The sequence below is a fragment of the Bombina bombina genome, chromosome 5, assembly GCF_027579735.1.
Source record: "Bombina bombina isolate aBomBom1 chromosome 5, aBomBom1.pri, whole genome shotgun sequence".
NCBI classification, from domain to species: Eukaryota; Metazoa; Chordata; class Amphibia; order Anura; family Bombinatoridae; genus Bombina; species Bombina bombina.
This window is the reverse complement of record NC_069503.1, coordinates 154,392,231-154,412,761: the sequence shown is the minus strand read 5'-3', so window position 1 is coordinate 154,412,761 and position 20,531 is coordinate 154,392,231. Positions and strand designations below refer to the sequence as shown.

At 37.9% G+C, this 20,531-nt stretch overlaps 1 protein-coding gene across 1 annotated transcript in view; it reads right to left on the bottom strand.

Moving 5' to 3' along the window:
- The window catches only part of ADCYAP1R1 (ADCYAP receptor type I), a 490,746-nt gene that overhangs the window by 382,994 nt on the left and 87,221 nt on the right, over positions 1 to 20,531 (bottom strand). Inside the window, 1 exon segment of the mRNA XM_053715660.1 lies at positions 2,387 to 2,489. Coding sequence (XP_053571635.1) covers positions 2,387 to 2,489 — 103 coding nt within the window.

Genomic DNA, 20,531 nt, shown 5'->3' with positions numbered 1-20,531 from the left:
TAAGTGTAGGCAGGTGGAGGCGACGTTGTGGGGGGCAGATTAGGGGTTAATAAATATAATATAGGGGTCGGCGATGTTAGGGCAGCAGATTAGGGGTACATAGGGATAATGTAAGTAGCGGCGGTTTACGGAGCGGCAGATTAGGGGTTAATAATAATATGCAGGGGTCAGCGATAGCGGGGGCGGCAGATTAGGGGTTAATAAGTGTAAGGTTAGGGGTGTTTAGACTCGGGGTACATGTTAGAGTGTTAGGTGCAGACGTAGGAAGTGTTTCCGCATAGCAAACAATGGGGCTGCGTTAGGAGCTGAACGCTGCTTTTTTTGCAGGTGTTAGGTTTTTTTTCAGCTCAAACAGCCCCATTGTTTTCTATGGGGGAATCGTGCACGAGCACGTTTTTGAGGCTGCCCGCTTGCGTAAGCAACTCTGGTATCGAGAGTTGAAGCTGCGTTAAAAATGCTCTACGCTCCTTTTTTGGAGCCTAACGCAGCCTTTATGTGGACTCTCAATACCAGAGTTATTTTTATGGTGCGGCCAGAAAAAAGCCGGCGTTAGCTACGCGGGTCCTTACCGACAAAACTCTAAATCTAGCCGTAAGATAGCTACAATATAATTATTATTTATATTGTAGCTATATTAGGGTTTATTTTACAGGTAAGTATTTAGTTTTAAATAGGAATAATTTTTAAAGTATAGTGTAGTGTTAGGTGTAATTGTAACTTAGGTTAGTTTTTATTTTACAGGTACATTTCTCTTTATTTTAGCTAGGTAAGCTATTAAATAGTTAATAACTATTTAATAGCTATTGTACCTAGTTAAAATAAATTGAAAGATGCCTGTAAAATAAAAATAAATCCTAAAATAGATACAATATAATTATTATTTATATTGTAGCTATATTAGGGTTTATTTTAAAGGTAAGTATTTAGTTTTAAATAGGATTAATTTAGTTAATAATAAAAATATTATTTAGATTTATTTAATTAATATTTAAGTTAGGGGGGCGTTAGGGTTAGTGTTAGACTTAGGTTTAGGGGTTAATAATTTGATTACAGTGGCGGCGGCATAGTGGGGGCAGGATAGGGGTTAATAAATTTATTATAGGTGGCGACGGTGTAGGGGGGGCAGGATAGGGGTTAATAAATTTATTATAGGTGGCGACGGTGTAGGGGGGGCAGGATAGGGGTTAATACATTTATTATAGGTGGCGACAGTGTAGGGGGGGCAGGATAGGGGTTAATAAATTTATTATAGGTGGCGACGGTGTAGGGGGGGCAGATTAGGGGTTAATAAATTTATTATAGGTGGCGACGGTGTAGGGGGGGCAGGATAGGGGTTAATAGGTTTAATATAGTTTGCGGCGGATTCAGGGAGCGGCGTTTTAGGGGTTAATACATTTATAAGACTTGCGGCAGGGTCTAGGAGCGGCGTTTTAGGGGTTAATACATTTATAAGACTTGCGGCGGGGTCTAGGAGCGGCGGTTTAGGGGTTAGTAACTTTATTGAGTTGCGGGAGGCTCCGGGGGCGCCGGTATAGGGATAGAACTGTGTAGTTAGTGTGAGTGCTTAGTGACAGGCTAGCAATAAAGCTGGGAAAAAGCCGAAGAGCAGCGAGATCGGATGAGTGATAACTCTCACAGTCCGCTGCTCATTGCCCCGCGGCTTTTTGACAGCTTTATTTGATAACTTAGGCGTATTTTTTCAGGTCCGCGGCGGCGAAGGTAGGCGAGCTTAGGCGGGCGTATTGGGCCGGCGAAGGCAGGAAAGTAGACGGCTTGATAACTACCCCCCAGAGCATCCAATTTTAATAAAGTTTCCAATTTACTTAAATTATCAAATTTGCTTTATTCTCATGATATTATGTGTTGAAGAGATACCTAGGTAGGCATCTGGAGCACTACATGTCAGCAGGAAATAGTGCTGACATCTAGAGCTCTTGCGAAACTGCTGCCATATACTGCTCCAGACATGGGCAAGCTCCTGAACTTATGTCCCTGTTTTTCAATGAAAGATACCAAAAGAACGAAGACAAATTGATAATAGAACTAAATTAGAAAGTTGTTTAAAATGATGTGCTCTTTCTGAATCCTGATATTTTTTGGGGGGTTTCATATCCCCTTTAACTATGTGTTTAACCTCTCTGGAAGTTAAATACATAAGGGTTGATTACAATTCTTTAGAAAAATAATTCTAATAATTATGGATGCATCGGCATAGGCAATATTTACCAAAAGCCTTTTTGCTAATACAGGTGTAACACCACAATACTTCTATTATGTCCCTTTAAATGTTTCCATATACAGCAAGGAAATAAACATACATCCCATAACCTGTCATATTTCATTACACAGTTTATATAAAGTGATATTGAGCATAAAAAAATCATACCTGCCAATGTGTCATTCCACATGTCAGTTTCATATTTTTTTATTTTCTCCAAGCAGGCTTCATGTTCCTTCTTCATTATGCAGTAAGGCTGCATTGCTGCAACCTGGAATAAAAAGTGCATGCTCAATATAATGTCACTAGACAAAGCTGTAAGGCAAACACACTCATTAAAGGGGCAGTGAAGGGGATTCACAAGTTTACTCCAATATATTATTTGGCTGCAGAAATATATCTAATAGTATATACCTCTTAACATTTAAACAAAATTGCAGCAATTCACCTTAAAAGTCTCACTGTTGAAGCCCCCCCCCCCCACATCCAACTCCAGATCTCCACCTTTAGGGTTAGAATATAAGTGAAGAGCAAACAGTTTTGCAAGGATTTTCAGGTTTGTTTGTGCTCTTTTATTTGCTCTGATATTACAAGTTGAGCTATTTGCAAGTTGAGCAATTTACGCTAGAATCCTTACAGAGATTTCAGAGCTGTGGTTAACTGTTTTGCAAAATTAAAAAGTTGCAAAAAACACTTCAAAAATACATTACAAAGTACACATAGGGACATATCTATCAAGCTCCGCAATTCATCGAATGCGATCGGGTTGATATACACCCCCCCTGCTAGCGGCCGATTGGCCGCGAATCTGCAGGGGGCGGCGTTGCACCAGCAGTTCACAAGAGCTGCTTGTGCAATGCTGAATGCGGAGAGTGTATTGCTCTCCACATTCAGCAAGGTCTGTCGAACATGATCCGCAATGTCGGATCATGTCCGACAGGCCTTTCATAAATAGGCCACTTACACTCATGATAACACTGTTTTATAGAACAGGGGTCGCCAACCTTTCGTACCTCAGGGACCACTAAACTCACAATTTTGAATCCGTGGACCACTAGCCTGATTTTTTTTTTAAAAGGTACAAACCTCTATAATATTAATATTAATATTAAATATTCATTCTTCATCTAGGGTTTGCGCAAATGAGAATGTGTTATTGTGGGGTTTTTTTCAACTTTTTTTCTCCATTGACTTCTATAGGGGAATGGGTGAATGCGATAACGATTTTTGAATTTCGACTTTTTGCGCGTGTCGGGTTACTGCATTAGAAAAAACTGTTTTCTTTCAACTTGTAATACCAGCGCAAAACGCAAAATACCGCTCGATTTCTTATCTAGCCCTTATTGTTTTATTATAATTTACAAGCAGGTGGTTCCAGCCAAACAGAGAGCAATTTGTTTTTCTATTCTACTTTTGATTTACTCGCACCATCGGGAGAGGCAAATGTTTAAACAATAGTCCACTCACTGCAAGACGCAAGACATCATTGGACTTAAAGGGACATGAAACATAAACATTTTATTTTGTGATTTAGATAGAGGATGTCATTTTTAAAAACTTTTCAATTTACTTCTATTATCACATTTACTTTATTCTCTTTGTATCCTTTGTTAAAGGAGCAGCAATTAACTGCTGGGAGCAGAGGCGTAACTAGAAACAACGGGGCCCAGGTGCAATAATCTAAGTTGGTTTTCATATTCCTTTAACCATTACTCTCCCTTATAACACCATTATTATATACTAGGCGATAAACCTGCCCAGAGGGCAGTCTATTTTAAAAAAAATACAAACCCCAAAGCTGATATTACAAAAAATAAAAAATATAAAATTACAGAAAAAAAATAAACAAGCTATCCAAAATAAAAAATGTAAACCTAATCTAATACCCCTATAAAAATAAAAAACAAAATAAAAACACCCCCTAATCTAATACTAATCTTAAAAGGGCTTTTGCAGGGCATTGCCCTAAGTTAAACAGCTTTTTTACCTAAAAACTTACCAATTACCCCCTAAGAGTAAAACCCCCCACCCAACCAACCCCCCCAAAATAAAAAAAAAACAAAGTCTAAAAAAACTTAAGCTACCCATTGCCCCTAAAGAGGCATTCAGCTCTTTTACTGCCCTTAAAAAGGCAATCAGCCCTTTTACAGCCCAAAAAACCCTAATCTAAAAAAAAAAAAACCCCACCTAGATTAGGGTCTTTTGGGCTGTAAAAGAGCTGATTGCCCTTTTAAGGGCAGTTAAATAGCTAAATGCCCTTTTAAGGGCAATGCCCATACAAATGCCCCTTTAGGGGCAATGGGTAGTTTAGTTTTTTTTAGTATTAGGAAGGGACATAGTATTTTTTACATGTAAAAGAGCTGTTTAACTTAGGACAATGCCCCACAAAAGACTATTAGTAGTTTAGTTTAGATTAGGGGGGTGGGGGGGCTTTTTTATTTTCATAGGGATTAGGTTTAATTTTTCTTATTTTTGATAATTTTGTTTATTTTTTTCTGTAATTTTACAAGTTGTAATTTTTTTAATTTTAGATACATTTTTTGTAGCTTAATGTTAGGTTTTATTTTTTATTTTAATTGTAATTTTTTTATTTTATGTAATTAGGGTTCATTTAGGGGGTGTTAGGTTAGGGGGCTTAGTAATTAAATTAGTTATTTGCGTTGTGGGGGGTTGACAGTTTAGGAGTTCATAGGTTAACTAGGCTTATTGTGATGTGGGGGTTTGGCGGTTTAGGGGTTAATAGCTTAATTAGGTTTATGGTAATGTGGGGGGTTAGCAGTTAGCCGTTTAGGGGTTAATAGGTTAATTAGGTTTATTGTGATGTGGGGGGTTGGTGGTTTAGGGGTTAATAGGCTAATTATGTTTATTGCAATATGGGGGTTGGAGGTTTAGGGGTTAATAGGTTAATTAGGTTTATTGTGATGTGGGGGTTGGCGGTTTAGGGGTTAAAATTTTAATTATGTTATTTGCGTCGTTTAATTTGCGGATTAGGGGTTAATTACTTTATTATTTTGCGATGTGGGGGTTGGCGGTTTAGGTGTTTGTTAATACTTCGTGCGGGCGGTTAGGTGTTTTTTTTTTGTTATACTTTGTGCAGCCGGTTAGGTTTTTTTGTGATTTTGTGTGGGCGGTTACCTGATTTTTTGTTATTTTGTACGGGAGCGATTACGTATTTTCTCCTTAATATTTCGTGTGGGCGGTTGCGTGTTCTTTTCCTTAAAGCTTCATTTGCCTATGCTGCATCCAGGTGGATTCCGAAAATGGCAGGGTGGTGAAAGAATCCACCTGCACGCGCAGCTAACTTTCTTTTGGCTGCGTCTTGCACCCAACATTGCTTTGAGGATGTGTGCGCAACTGGCGACAGCGATGAACACATTACAAACGTGATTATAGTATAGATATAATAATTATATAATAACAGGAAAAGTTGATAACTTTAACTCCACAAATAGAGAAATTTAATTCAATAATAGATACAAATAACATTTAATAATAGATACAAATATAATATAAATGTGAGAGAAACACATGTGAAACTTTAATGCAGTTTTTCTAATAGAAATATATTGTTATTATTATCATTTATTTGTATACAAAATTCTGTAGTGTAATATAATTTTGCTTAATCAAACAGGTAAAATTTGTTTTCAGAACCATAAAATCGGGCTACCCCTCTCAATCTTAGGATGTTTTCTCTCTATTTACAGTTTTTCTGTGTACAGTCAGTCAAAGCGTATGTAGACTAGGGATGGCGAATGTTTTGCAACATTTGAAAAATGAAACAAATTTTAACACATTCTATCATTCGTTTTGAATTTTGAATGTTTGTACAACATTCTAACATTCGTTTAATGTATTCGAATTATGCAATATTCAAATTTGAAAAATTTGAATTTATATATTTGTAATAGTATGTCTAATGCTTTCTTTAAAGCAAAGTGATGGTAAATTTTCCCAAACTGCTATTTGGAAAGGTCTTCTCCTAACTAGCATATCAGTATGCCTATTTATTACCCAAGTCATCTGTACACTAAATAAATCTCTTTTTATTAATGCTACATTACGTAATTGAATGCAGCCTCTCTCTATGATTTTTGATGTGTGTTGTTTGAATGGCAGCTCTTCTAGCCAATCGGAGCGTCACCATGCGCCCCATCATGTTAATTGATCACAGCACGCTCCTGTGCTTGGAACGCTGCAATCAACTTGAAATGCGCATGCGCAACTCCTTACACTATTTGCGCAACAGAAGCCTTTAAATTACTATTGTTTCAAGTTAAAACATTAAATTTGAACATTAGTCATTGGCAGAATAGGACATTCTAAATTAATATTTCTATTAGTCCTGTAAAAAAAAAGCTCTTGATAGAGCAAAATGGTAAATATAGAGTATAATCCTAAAAAGCCCAATGTCCAGTCAACAAGTTAGCTAGAAGTCAGTCAAATTCGCTTCAAGCTAGTTTTAAGCTAACATACTCATAATGCTAACTTGTTTAAAAAGGAAAATTACTTTGTCTTGAATAATGCAAGTCTGTAAGCAGACATATTTGAAGTTAAATCTGATTGGCTGGAATCTTGAGGTAGGCTAAGGAGCATGCATGTGCTGAAAGGTCCATATGGCAACAGTGTTTAAAATGTTATTCATTGTTGCAAGATACAGTGCTGAAGACACATGCACAGTTCTAAGCCTACTTAGATATGCCATTCAACCGATATTTCTTCTTTTATGATACAGATAGGCCGTATCATTTTAAACAACTTTCCAATTTATTTTTATTATCACATTTTCTTAATTCTCTTGATATTTTTTGTTGAAGGAGCAGAAATGCACTACCAGGAGCAAGCTGGACACATCAGTGAAACCAATGACAAAAGACATTTGTAGCCACCAATCAACAGCTAGCTTCCAATAATGCATTGCTCCTTCTGAACCTACCTCTGCATGCTTTTCTACAAAGTAAACCAAGTGAGCAAATCAGATTAGGTAGAAGTCAGTTGGAAAGTTGTTAAAAAGTTGTATCACGAAAGTTTCATTTTTACTTTAAAGTGATAGTAAACCCAGCAAGTAATGTTTGCGAGAGCGAGCTACATTCATTTTAATGGTGCGATCGGGCCAGCGGTGCCGGCATGCAGAAATAGAGCGATCTACTTTTAGCAAGATCGCGGCAGAGAGAGGCTCAGGACAGCAGCGTCATACAGGGTACAACGTTGGTCTTTAAGGGGTTAAGGCCAGGTATGTTTATGTCTCTACTGTGCATGACTGTGTCGGACAAACATACCTGGCCTTTTATTACATAGGATATATGATAAAAAAACTGCTTTAGGTACCCTTGTGAAACTGGTTCCATGTTTTAGCTCAGGAGACAGTTTGTGTGAAGAAGAAGTTTATCTTCTTTGTTCCAACCATAATTTAGCAATAGGAAATGTGATGTTTCAAGCCAATTATTTGTAATGACATGATGTGTTTTGTAGGAGCAATGACACGTGCTCCATCATAATTAAAGTAAAAAAATGAACAAAGAATATTTGAAAAATAACAAGATTCCTTCTAAAGGCTTCATAGCAACATTATGCTTATCACATTAACAGGGATGAGTCATTTATTTTCTAACATACTACTTTGTATCCTATTTCTCTGTCTTTCTGTTATTTGTTCCCTGTTATGTCATCTCAAAACAAACTAATTATCTTGTCTTCCTGCACACAGTCACTCACTATAACCTCAACCTCAGTACAACACAAATGCCCCAGATAATGATCTTATATTAATGCAGAAAAGAGTGATGCAAACATGTTTCTTTTCTTTCAAATAAATTAATACGTACAGAAATGTGCTTCTCTTTTGAGACTTTGGGCTAGGTTTATTAATACACTTTAGGCTTTGGTATTAAAGGGATATTACAAATATAAAAGTACAGGTTCAAAATAGTTAGAGCATTCAATTTTATCAATAGACTCTATTTGTTTACCCCTGCAAATGGGTTACAAGCGGAAACTGCTGCTGGTCCAATCAGGTGAGCTAGTCGCACAGCTAGGTCATGTAACTAGCGTTGCTGAGTGGATCAGCAGCAGTTTCCGCTCTACACCAGCAGTGCTCTGCAGGTCCCGAGCTGTACTTTAACTATGTGTTTAACCCCTTTGTATGGGTTAAACAAATAGCGTTGCAATGTCACTGGTGATAAAATTAGATGCTCTAATGAATTAGAGAATGTCATTTTATCACCATAATTACCATTTAAAGTGAGATCATTCCTAAAATCCAATCCAGTTTCGCTTCACATATCTTTTCTAGTCTTTTTTTAGTGGTCTTTTCTGCCATTAAAATATATAAAGTGGTGAAGTGCCCCAATACACAATATCTTGCACAGCAAGTGAGAACTGCTAGCGATGCAGCAAAGCAATTATTACAACATCAATGCTCAGGAAACGTGTTTGCAAATGACTTAGGTAAATGTTTGTATGTACGTTTTAGTAGGCTACAGCAGTTGCGCTGGTCAGAACTAAAACTGTCTCAGACACCTCACAGATACGAAAACGTTATTGGCCATGGGTTGTCTCACGGTTCAGTCTTTATTTCAAAGTTGATGAGGTTGTCTTATTTTATTTTAGTTCATTTTTCTATAACTGTTTTCAAGTTTTGTGCATATGTTATAGTGAACTTTTTATGTAGGAAGTTTTTGGTGTTTTATATTAGTTCCTTTGTTTATTGATCTTTGAAGACGTTTCTTGTGATGCTGGTATCTTTGATTCGTTTTATTGGGGGGGGGGGGTGTAGCATTTATGATATTGATATTGCTCCTAGTGATTATGATGGAAATTAACTTGCAACTCATTACAGTGACTTATGAATTCAGCAATTGCAATGTTGGGGCAAGTTATTTTTAGAGAGATACCCCATTGTTTTACTATGGCTTAGATTAAAAGTGGAGCCGTATATTGCACAAGGTTTCTAGAGTACATTGCGCTTGAGTGAAACTGCTACCATGTGTATACAACGAACATCTGTTTGCCAGATTACAAGTGGAGCACTATTTAACGCTCAAGCATTAACTGCGCTAGAAGTAAGCTTTTTGCACACGTCAGGTTGCGCTTGTATTATGAGTTGAAAGTAAGCGGTTTTCGCTTGCACACTAGCCCAACGCATGTAAAATGCCGAACTTAGTATATCACGTGCAATAACCTATTCTCCCACAGAAGTCAATGGAGCAAAAAAAGTGGAAAAAAGAACCTAACACCCCACTAACTCGCTAACCTGATGGCATATGGCCTATTCTCAAGCGCGATAACCTGAAATAAAAATATGAATATTTTGGGGGCGGGTCCTGACACCGACCAAGATGGCTGCTTTATAGAAACGGCTGTGATATTGAGTTGATAGACCTGCTGCATATCGCTCATGAGAACTGACTTTTAAGTTTATATAAAGTGCTATATGTTGGCTAATATATGAAGATCGAAATTTTGCACTTTCTGTCTTGAACTCCAGCCAGGCAGACCGGAATAGATAAAGTGCGCAGCGGTGGCCTTTTCGTGGCCTGGCACTCTATTTACCCCCCCCTTTTTCCTGATATATACCAGGTTTAACAGCCGTAGAGCTGTACAGTTCAGTATATCCAGTTAGGTGTGCTAAAGAAAAGGCTTTTAAACTTACAAGCTTTTAAGTTGTGGCCACTACTTCATCTGGAGAGTAGAATCATACGATTGGAAAATACTACTAATATGGCGGCGATAGACGCATGGGAGCAACGCATACAACTCCTCTTAGATCAACAATTCTGTGAGCTAAAACAGAGCCTGAAAGAAATGCTGTATATACCGACCCAAGAACAGATACTACCGTCAGAGCCGAACAATTTACCCACTCCCAGATTGGATTGCAGATCCTCTGCTGGGGTTCAGAGGGCTAGACGTGGGATTTACCTGTCTCAAGCAAAGAGCCTGACAGCACAGCCCGCCATACCAAACCTTGCTCGGACAGTAAGCAATGCAGTATCTGGGACCCAATGCCACAAGTCTGAGAGGGAAAGGGTTTTGGAAGGCAAAAACAGCGTCTGTCCCACTGGAAGATTCGTAGCAACAGGGCTTGACATGCCCAAAGTGCGCTGGGGAGCGGATGGACAGGTTATTGCTAGCAAAGAGTTTGATCCTCTGTTTTCAACACATGGCTACACTGCAATGTTCGCTATATCTCCCTTAGACACAGCAGGAATAAGATTGCAGAGGCTCCCCACCATGGCTCAGTCTAAAGCCGGAATCGGATGAATAGTTACGGCAGTACAGTGGATGTCGGCAGAATGACCGGTACAGAAACATTCAGGAAACTGGCATGAAGGGACATAAGACTCTACTATTTACTATGCTACCTTTTCATTGTCTCGTATATATCATGCTCTTTAAGGACAATTTAGTCACTCTTAATTGCTTCTAGGCTAGTATAATTTCTGCCCTAATGACGGTGACTGAGCCTGATATTTGGCCGCCTAGGATATTACCTGTTATGTAGCCTTTTGCTTAGCAATAATAGTATATAGGATATGTGACTATCTTTATACTGATTGCATCTGTTCCTATTACCATGTCATCAGGCTACTTTATCCCACACATATTGCGATCATACTCTGTCCTGCAAGTCTGCTGTGAGTCATACTGGCTTCTATGTCCTAAGAGTTTCCAGAAATCCACGATGTGAGTTAGGAGAGCATATTTTCTATTAAGATGTTATATACTGTTTTCATTGCTCTAAATTGTCATGTTTACATTGTACACAAAAATATTTTTTTCCCCTTTTTTCTCTTATTTAGGTAAGAGGTTGTTCATTTTATATATACCTTATAGGCTAGAATTGTATGTTCTATAGATTTCTCTGCCACTTATCTGAGCTATCTCTACCATGATATTGCAATGTTGTTGATAGAAGACCATTACTTGGTCCCTCTTGTGCTTGGCCTCCCTTAGTAGATATTTATTTTTATGCATTTACAAGATATGTTTTCTACATATTTACCTTACAAGCTAGAACTATATGGTACTTTCATAATTGTTGTCATCAGCATACTAAAGGCCCAAAAGTGGCCTGATACTAATGTTATCCTCCTGCTATTCTTTATAATTCATATGTCAGAAGACCAAGAGTGTCTTCATTTATGCTATGGAGGTAGAAAATTGAGGATTTTAATTTGTTATTCTCTATTCTATCAAACAGGCAGTGTTTTTGCATTGGATTGTATTGTTGTATCTCATAGCGAATTACATGTTCTGTCTAGATTTTCATGCTTTTACTGTATAACATGCCATTGCAGATAATGTAACCCGATTCTGCGCCTGTAAATCTTTTCCTTTTATCCTCAATAAAAAGAGTTAAAAAAAAATAAAAAATATATGAATATTTTACATTCCATTGTTTTTCATGTAGAAGAATATTATTTATTTATTTATAAATACATATTTCTACATAAATCTGATGGTATTTTTGTAAAATATCTATTTATACCTATTTATATAGATGATTATATATAGATATAGATATATACATATATATATAAATATATATATATATAGGAATATCTATTTACAAATAATAAGAACTGTGCAGAACATTGGAATGTGAAATATTTACAGTAAATATACAGGGGCTTGACGCTCCATGTTTCTGACGAGCCTGCTCCATAACCCTGTCCACCTGTTCTGAGCAGACGGACAGACATCACCACAAATCAACCCGAACGAGTACGATCGGGTTGACTGACAACCCCCTGTGAGTCTGCAGGGGGCGGCATTGCACCAGCTCACAAGAGCTGCTGGTGCAATGCTGAATACAGATCCGACATACCTTTGATAAATATCCCCCAAAATATAACACTTTATTAAAAATGAATATTGCATAAATATGTTTATGTCTATATATGCATACAAATGTATTTATATGTGAATGTATGTATATACATATAAACACAAAAAGACATATGTACACATACATTTATATATACAGGGAGTGCAGAATTATTAGGCAAATTAGTATTTTGACCACATCATCCTCTTTATGCATGTTGTCTTACTCCAAGCTGTATAGGCTCGAAAGCCTACTACCAATTAAGCATATTAGGTGATGTGCATCTCTGTAATGAGAAGGGGTGTGGTCTAATGACATCAACACCCTATATAAGGTGTGCATAATTATTAGGCAACTTCCTTTCCTTTGGCAAAATGGGTCAAAAGAAGGACTTGACAGGCTCAGAAAAGTCAAAAATAGTGAGATATCTTGCAGAGGGATGCAGCACTCTTAAAATTGCAAAGCTTCTGAAGCGTGATCATCGAACAATCAAGCGTTTCATTCAAAATAGTCAACAGGGTTGCAAGAAGCGTGTGGAAAAACCAAGGCGCAAAATAACTGCCCATGAACTGAGAAAAGTCAAGCGTGCAGCTGCCAAGATGCCACTTGCCACCAGTTTGGCCATATTTCAGAGCTGCAACATCACTGGAGTGCCAAAAAGCACAAGGTGTGCAATACTCAGAGACATGGCCAAGGTAAGAAAGGCTGAAAGACGACCACCACTGAACAATACACACAAGCTGAAACGTCAAGACTGGGCCAAGAAATATCTCAAGACTGATTTTTCTAAGGTTTTATGGACTGATGAAATGAGAGTGAGTCTTGATGGGCCAGATGGATGGGCCCGTGGCTGGATTGGTAAAGGGCAGAGAGCTTCAGTCCGACTCAGATGCCAGCAAGGTGGAGGTGGAGTACTGGTTTGGGCTGGTATCATCAAAGATGAGCTTGTGGGGCCTTTTTGGGTTGAGGATGGAGTCAAGCTCAACTCCCAGTCCTACTCCCAGTTTCTGGAAGACACCTTCTTCAAGCAGTGGTACAGGAAGAAGTCTGCATCCTTCAAGAAAAACATGATTTTCATGCAGGACAATGCTCCATCACACGCGTCCAAGTACTCCACAGCGTGGCTGGCAAGAAAGGGTATAAAAGAAGAAAATCTAATGACATGGCCTCCTTGTTCACCTGATCTGAACCCCATTGAGAACCTGTGGTCCATCATCAAATGTGAGATTTACAAGGAGGGAAAACAGTACACCTCTCTGAACAGTGTCTGGGAGGCTGTGGTTGCTACTGCACGCAATGTTGATGGTGAACAGATCAAAACACTGACAGAATCCATGGATGGCAGGCTTTTGAGTGTCCTTGCAAAGAAAGGTGGCTATATTGGTCACTGATTTGTTTTTGTTTTGTTTTTGAATGTCAGAAATGTATATTTGTGAATGTTGAGATGTTATATTGGTTTCACTGGTAAAAATAAATAATTGAAATGGGTATATATTTGTTTTTTGTTAAGTTGCCTAATAATTATGCACAGTAATAGTCACCTGCACACACAGATATCCCCCTACAATAGCTATAACTAAAAACAAACTAAAAACTACTTCCACAACTATTCAGCTTTGATATTAATGAGTTTTTTGGGTTCATTGAGAACATGGTTGTTGTTCAATAATAAAATTAATCCTCAAAAATACAACTTGCCTAATAATTCTGCACTCCCTGTATATATATATATATATATATATATATATATATATATATATATATATATATATACATACACACACACGCATACATATCCATCATTAGATGTGTATTCGTAGAAAAAAAGGCACTCACTGGTTCAGGTAAAACTTAACATTTAATAAATTAAGTTAAAAATGCATGACGTTTCTGAGGTATTCCACCTCCTTTTTCAAATGCATGATACAGACATTTTGGAAAATACAAAAAGCAGTATAAAATATACAATACCCCTCCACCTTAAATAACCAAATGGCTTCTGATAACGCCGAGCCGCGACCGCGGCCCGCATGCTGCAGATCCGGAAGTCATGTGACCGGAAGTTGCGTCATCTGCAGCATGCGGGCCGCGGTCGCGGCTCGGCGTTATCAGAAGCCATTTGGTTATTTAAGGTGGAGGGGTATTGTATATTTTATACTGCTTTTTGTATTTTCCAAAATGTCTGTATCATGCATTTGAAAAAAGAGGTGGAATACCTCCGAAACGTCATGCATTTTTAACTTAATTTATTAAATGTTAAGTTTTACCTGAACCAGTGAGTGCCTTTTTTTCTGCGAATATACATTGGATCATTTTCTGAAGTGCACCCTGGAGGTTGTTACATTTGTATATGGAGTGCCTTTCCAAATGACTCTAACCCATCATTAGATGTGTATATGTATACTTCTCAAGTATCAGGGTAAAGCACGAACGGTTGCTCACAGTCAGTCTGAGCAAGTTTAGTTTGGCTCTGTCCGATGCATTCACTGCTCCAAATAATGAACAAGAGTAGCAAAGACTCTTACATAGAATATACAGACACTGTGAAATAGCTCAGCATCCCAGTGGGCCAATCTGGCACTGATTCAATCCCATTTGATATAGTAAATGTGATTATCACTCGAGAACAAGGATTAACCATGGAGTAGTACAATGATGAGTTTCCACTTTGCGCCTCTCATTGAAGTTATAGGGAAAGAAAGTTACCACTGGTTTGCTCAAGCAAGGTCACAGTATTATTTGTTTCACACACAACATAATATGGGTTGTAGCAGTAAAAATGTTACCTTACGATCATATTTATGCTTCTTGCAGTAACGATTGCTTTCCACTTATAATCTAGATATTAAACCAGGGGCGTATTTTGGCCTAGGCAACCGAGGCACTTGCCTAGGGCAGCAGATTGGGAGGGGGCAGCACTTTTTTGTGGGTTTAAAAATCTTACAGTTATTTTAGAAGTATTAAACAGGTATATAATGGGAGATTTTGCCCATAGAGCTTACATTCTAGGTGGTATAATAAGAGACTGCCCAGAAAGCTTAAAATTTAGAGGCAGCTCTGAACCTTTCTTTTATTCAGCTAGTTCTGATGGCTTTTAGCATTTAGTATTGTGTTTGTGAAAGTATTGGTTTTTTTTTAATATATATTGCAGCAATAGATAGGTGTTTGTGTATGAGCGTGAATGTATATTTGTGTTTGTGAGTGGGAGGGTAGGGGTAGAATGCCTAAATATGTGGTCATTGGTGTCTTTTTCTTATGTATTCCAGTCTATTAGAATGTGTTATGTTTAAAAGGAACATTCTAATTTTAAAACAAAATGCTTTATTTCATTTTCAGAAAATTATCTTTTTTTTCTATATGTTTAAAGGGACAGTTAAATTAAAATAAAACTTTCATGATTCAGATAGAGCATGCAATTATACACAACTTTCTAATAAAGTTTTTTTGCCATATGTGCTTCTTTTTCTTTGTATTCTTTATAGAAGAGAATATATAGGTATCGGGAGCAGTAATGATCTACTGGAATCTAGCTGGTGATTGGTGGGTGCACATAAATGCCATAAATGTCAGCTCACACTTTTTGTATCTATATCCCAGGAGTACATTGCTGCTTCTTCAAAAAAGGATACTAAGAGAATTATATGAACATAGAAGTACATTGTAAAGTTGTTTAAAATCTAAATCACAAAATAAAAATGCTGGGTTTCATGTCCCTTTAACTTGTTTAAAAGTGTTAAACACAAAGGGGCATATTTATCAAGCTCCATATGAAGCTTGATGCCCCGTGTTTCTGGCGAGCCTTCAGGCTCGCCGGAAACACAAGTTATGAAGCAGCGATCTAAAGACAGCTACTCCATAACCTGTCCACCTGCTCTGAGATGGCGGACAGACATCGCCAGAAATCGAATACGATCGGGTTGATTGACACCCCCTGCTAGCGGCTGATTGGCCGTGAATCTGTCAGGGGCAGCATTGAACCAGCAGTTCACAAGAACTGCTGGTGCAATGATAAATGCTGAGAGCATATGCTGTCGGCATTTATTGATGTGCAGCGGACATGATCAGCTATATCGGATCATGTCCACTTGCACAATGATAATTCGGCCCTTTAGTCACAGTTGCACTCCTGGAACATCCCCACGTGTGCTTCCGATGAGTATATGACCAAAGACTAGAGCATACTCTTGTATACCTGTTCCTAATTGGTGCACCATCTGTTTGTTTCATTTAGAGTAGCAGAGGAGCACTAATTAGACAATATGTTTAACCCTTTGGCACTAAAAATAAAATGCAAAATAGAACATTTTACTCATACCCTAGAATATCCTTTTTAAAGGAAGAATAAACACTAAATACAAGCTAGATACCTCCATGATGTTTTCAAAGGAAAGATTAGCATGAGATAAAATGAATTGTCTAATAATTGAAAAAATAAGTGTAAAGTCCAAAAGCCTGATAATTAAAATATAACTACATTACAATATAAAGCTTAAAATAATCCAAAGTATTCACAGAATTTCTCTCCATGCTGGCAAGAAAAAAAATATGAAACTACATGTTTAAAAGGGTATTCTCTAGAAGGCAAGTGATCTATGAGAGAAATGGCTTCCTGTCCCAGTAGACACCGGGGATATTTTTATGGGGGGGGAGGGGGGGGGGGATTGGGCTGTAATAGAAACCCTATCTCCCACTATGATTCATTTTGAAGGGAATTAGACCTCTCAAAAGAAGAATGAATATGAATTGCCCCACTGATCAGCAGAGGTTTTGGTTAAAATGGAGGGGACTCGTTTTGAGCTTTTAAGAGAGGTCTCCACTATTTCCTATGATGGAGGTCATAACTCTTCATTAGTAGGTTATTGCCATAACTTACATTATTTACATCAGGGGTGGACAAATTGCAGCCTGAGGACTCCAGGAAACAAATAGAGCTAAGAATGTGGTTTTGTGGCCCCATGAATTAAAAATATGTTCTTCAGGGTACTCTAGTTGGTGAGCAAACAAGTTGGTCACCCCTCAATAAATCAGATATGCAAGGGGGTGGGGGGGTGAGAATTCAGAAAGTCAGCACTGTATTGTAATCATATGGCCCGATGGCTCATTAGTCAATGCAACCGGTTAGCTAATTAAACCCTTAATGCCACAATATTACTTAATGACACCAGTGACCCCAGTACACTATGGTACGGACCTTGGAAATGTAAGACTATCCCTGAGCAGCCTTGGCGGTGAGCTGGAACTCTGTCCCCTTGGACAGGCAAAGATTCCTTTAGCGCATCTCGCTCCCACGTCTCCAGTAAACGAATCGGCTCGGCGTTCGTCCCACAGCGTTGCTTAGTAGTATTTTGAAATTTTTGGCGAAATAAAGATTTAGATTTTACCAAGCAAAGTCCTACTTCTTCTTTTACCACTCAATAAAGCATTTCCAAAATTTGTCCCTCTGTCCCTGGACATTTTAAGGAAATGTATTATTATTATTGTGTGTTTAATAGCCATACATTGCTATGTGGTTATCACTGCCTTACATAATGTAGATACAGTACTGAGTAGGGGATACTTTCTTCTAATGGAGTCCCTATCCCCTATATCTTGAACTCCAAAATACAAAACACCCCTAATATAAAAGAGGGTATTATCCTGTTTCAAATGATGCAAACTTTTTTGTAATACATTGTAAAATTAGCTCTTTTAGCAGAGAAAAAAATATTTAAATGTTATACTGTAAGTAAAAGTAAATATATGTTTGTGGACATCTGATCTCAGGTTACATATTGCTCACTTCCTGTTATGGACAACTGCTATAGACTGTTAGTTGACAGTTTTATTCAGCACAGGAACATCTGTTGTTGTTTTTTTTTTTAAATGTAATATATTTTAAAATACTGTTTTTAAGGTGTTATAAAAAAAAGTCAGTTGACTTTAATGTCCCTTTAAATTTTCAATGCATTGTTAAGAGCATGGATACATTCCCATTGTTTCAAAATGTGTCATAGGCTTTACTTTTCCATCTTGACTTGGAATCACTGAATCTTATCCTTTAATATTACATGAAGTGTTTGAAATTACAGTCATTTTTTAGGCACTTAGACAAAATGAAAGAACAATCTAATGCTATCCCCTTTTTAAAGTGGTTTAGTCAATTTGTATTACTTTGTGACAATGAAAATCATATACATTTGTAAAAGATAACATTGATTTGTCCTGGCTTCCTCTATTACCAGGATACAGTAGTTTAAAACTACAACATATTAGGATATTGTACATTTTCTAAAATATCCTGGATATCAATTAACATAGAGCTTTTCTGTTATTTCCTATTTTATTATTAGGGCAGGTGATCTAATAATGCATAAGTATTTTTTAAATAAATAACAAAATATTAATAAATTAGCCTTTCCCTTTTTAACATGAAGCTTTTATTTAACATATTCTTTTAAATGCTATCATTAAAATAAACTATAACTCGAGACTATTATATAGTCATTTAATAAATAATATATCATCTTGATATACAAACATTTTTATTTTTTTTTCATTTCTAGCCGTAGGCAAATTATTGCAATATTAGGCAATGAGTGGCAGTGCTCTCTGGAAATGAAGGGGTTAAAATGTATTACTAGGCTACTTTATAAATAATGGCAGATGGCTCACACTCTATGGTCTTTGATAACTGCTTTTCTTCATGCTCTGCTGTGAGAATGAAGCATAATTAGCTCTGCACACAGAATTACAGTTCCTACAGTTTCCAAATATAGATACTTTTATTCTAAAGTCGTAATTTGTACACCATTAGTATACTCGAAACTAATATATGATTCTATCCATCTATCTGTCTATCTTTGTATCTATCTATCTATTTATCTTTCTATCTATTATCTATTGAATAACGTAAATTATGCTTACCTGATAATTTCTTTTCCATCTGTATGAGGAGAGTCCATGGCTTCATTCATTACTTGTGGGAATACAGAACCTGGCCACCAGGAGGAGGCAAAGACACCCCAGCCAAATGTTTAAATGCCTCCCCCACACCCCTCATCCCCCAGTCATTCTGCAGAGGGAACAAGGAACAGTAGGAGAAATATCAGGGCATAAATGGTGCCAGAAGAACAAAAAACTTTGGTTTCCCAATGGAGAAAATGGGTGGGGGCCGTGGACTCTACTCATACAGATGGAAAGGAAATTATCAGGTATGCATAATTTATGTTTTCCATCTTAATATAAGGAGAGTCCATGGCTTCATTCATTACTTGTGGGAAACATATACCCAAGCTCTAGAGGACACTGAATGAAAACGAGAGGATAAAAAAAGAGGCAGACCCTATTCTGAGGGCACCACAGCCTGCAAAACATTTCTCCCAAAAGCTGCTTCAACCGAAGCAAAAACATCAAATTTGTAAAAATTTGAAAAAGTTTGTAAGGAGAACCAGATAGCACGCCAACAAATCTGCTCCATAGAGGCCTCATTCTTGAAGGCCCAAGATGAAGCCACAGATCTAGTTGAATGAGCTTTAATCCGAGGAGGAGGCTTATGTTCTACTGTTTCATGTGCTAAGCGAATAATGCTCCTCAACCAAAAAGATAGGGAAGTGGAAGAAGCCTTCTTCCCTCTGCGCGTCCCAGAATAGACAACAAACAATGCCAAAGTCTGCCTAAAATCCTTTGTGGCCTGCAGATAAAATTTCAAAGCCCGAACCACATCCAGATTATGAAGTAATCATTCCTTCGAAGAAGAAGAAGGATTAGGACACAAGGAAAACCCAACCCAGTGTGAAGGACAGCCTTGTCAGCATGAAAAATTAGGTAAGGTGGCACACATTGCAAGGCCGCCATCTCATAGACTCTGCGAGCCGATGCAATAGCCAGTAGAAAAAGAACCTCCCAAGACAGTAACTTGCCAAGTGGATGCATGGGCTCAAATGAAGACCTCTGCAAGACCTTAAGAACCAGATTTAAACTCCAAGGAGGAGCCGAATGTCTAATCACAGACCTGATTCTAGACAGAGCCTGAACAAAAGACTGTATATCAGGAAGCTCAGCGAGCCTCTTGTGTAATAACACAGATAGAGCCAAAATCTGTCCTTTTAAGGAACTAGTGGCAAGTCCCTTCTCCAAACCGTCTTAAAGAAATGAAAGAATCCTGGACACCGTGACCTTATGCCAGTGGAATCCATGCTCTTCACACCAGAAGAAGTAGGCCCTCCACACCTTATGATAGATGCAACGAGTGACCGGCTTTCTAGCTTGAATGAGAGTCTCAATCAATCTCTCAGAAAAACCTCTATTGGCTAGGACTAAGCATTCAATCTCCACACAGTCAACCTCAGAAAATCTACATTCTGATGAATAAAAGGGACCCTGTTCCAGCAGATCTCTGTGACAAGGTAACCTCCATTGATGAGATGAGGACATCCCCACCAGATCCCCAAACCACATCCTCCGCAGCCACGATGGAGCATTTAGGATCGCAGAGGCTTGCTCCTG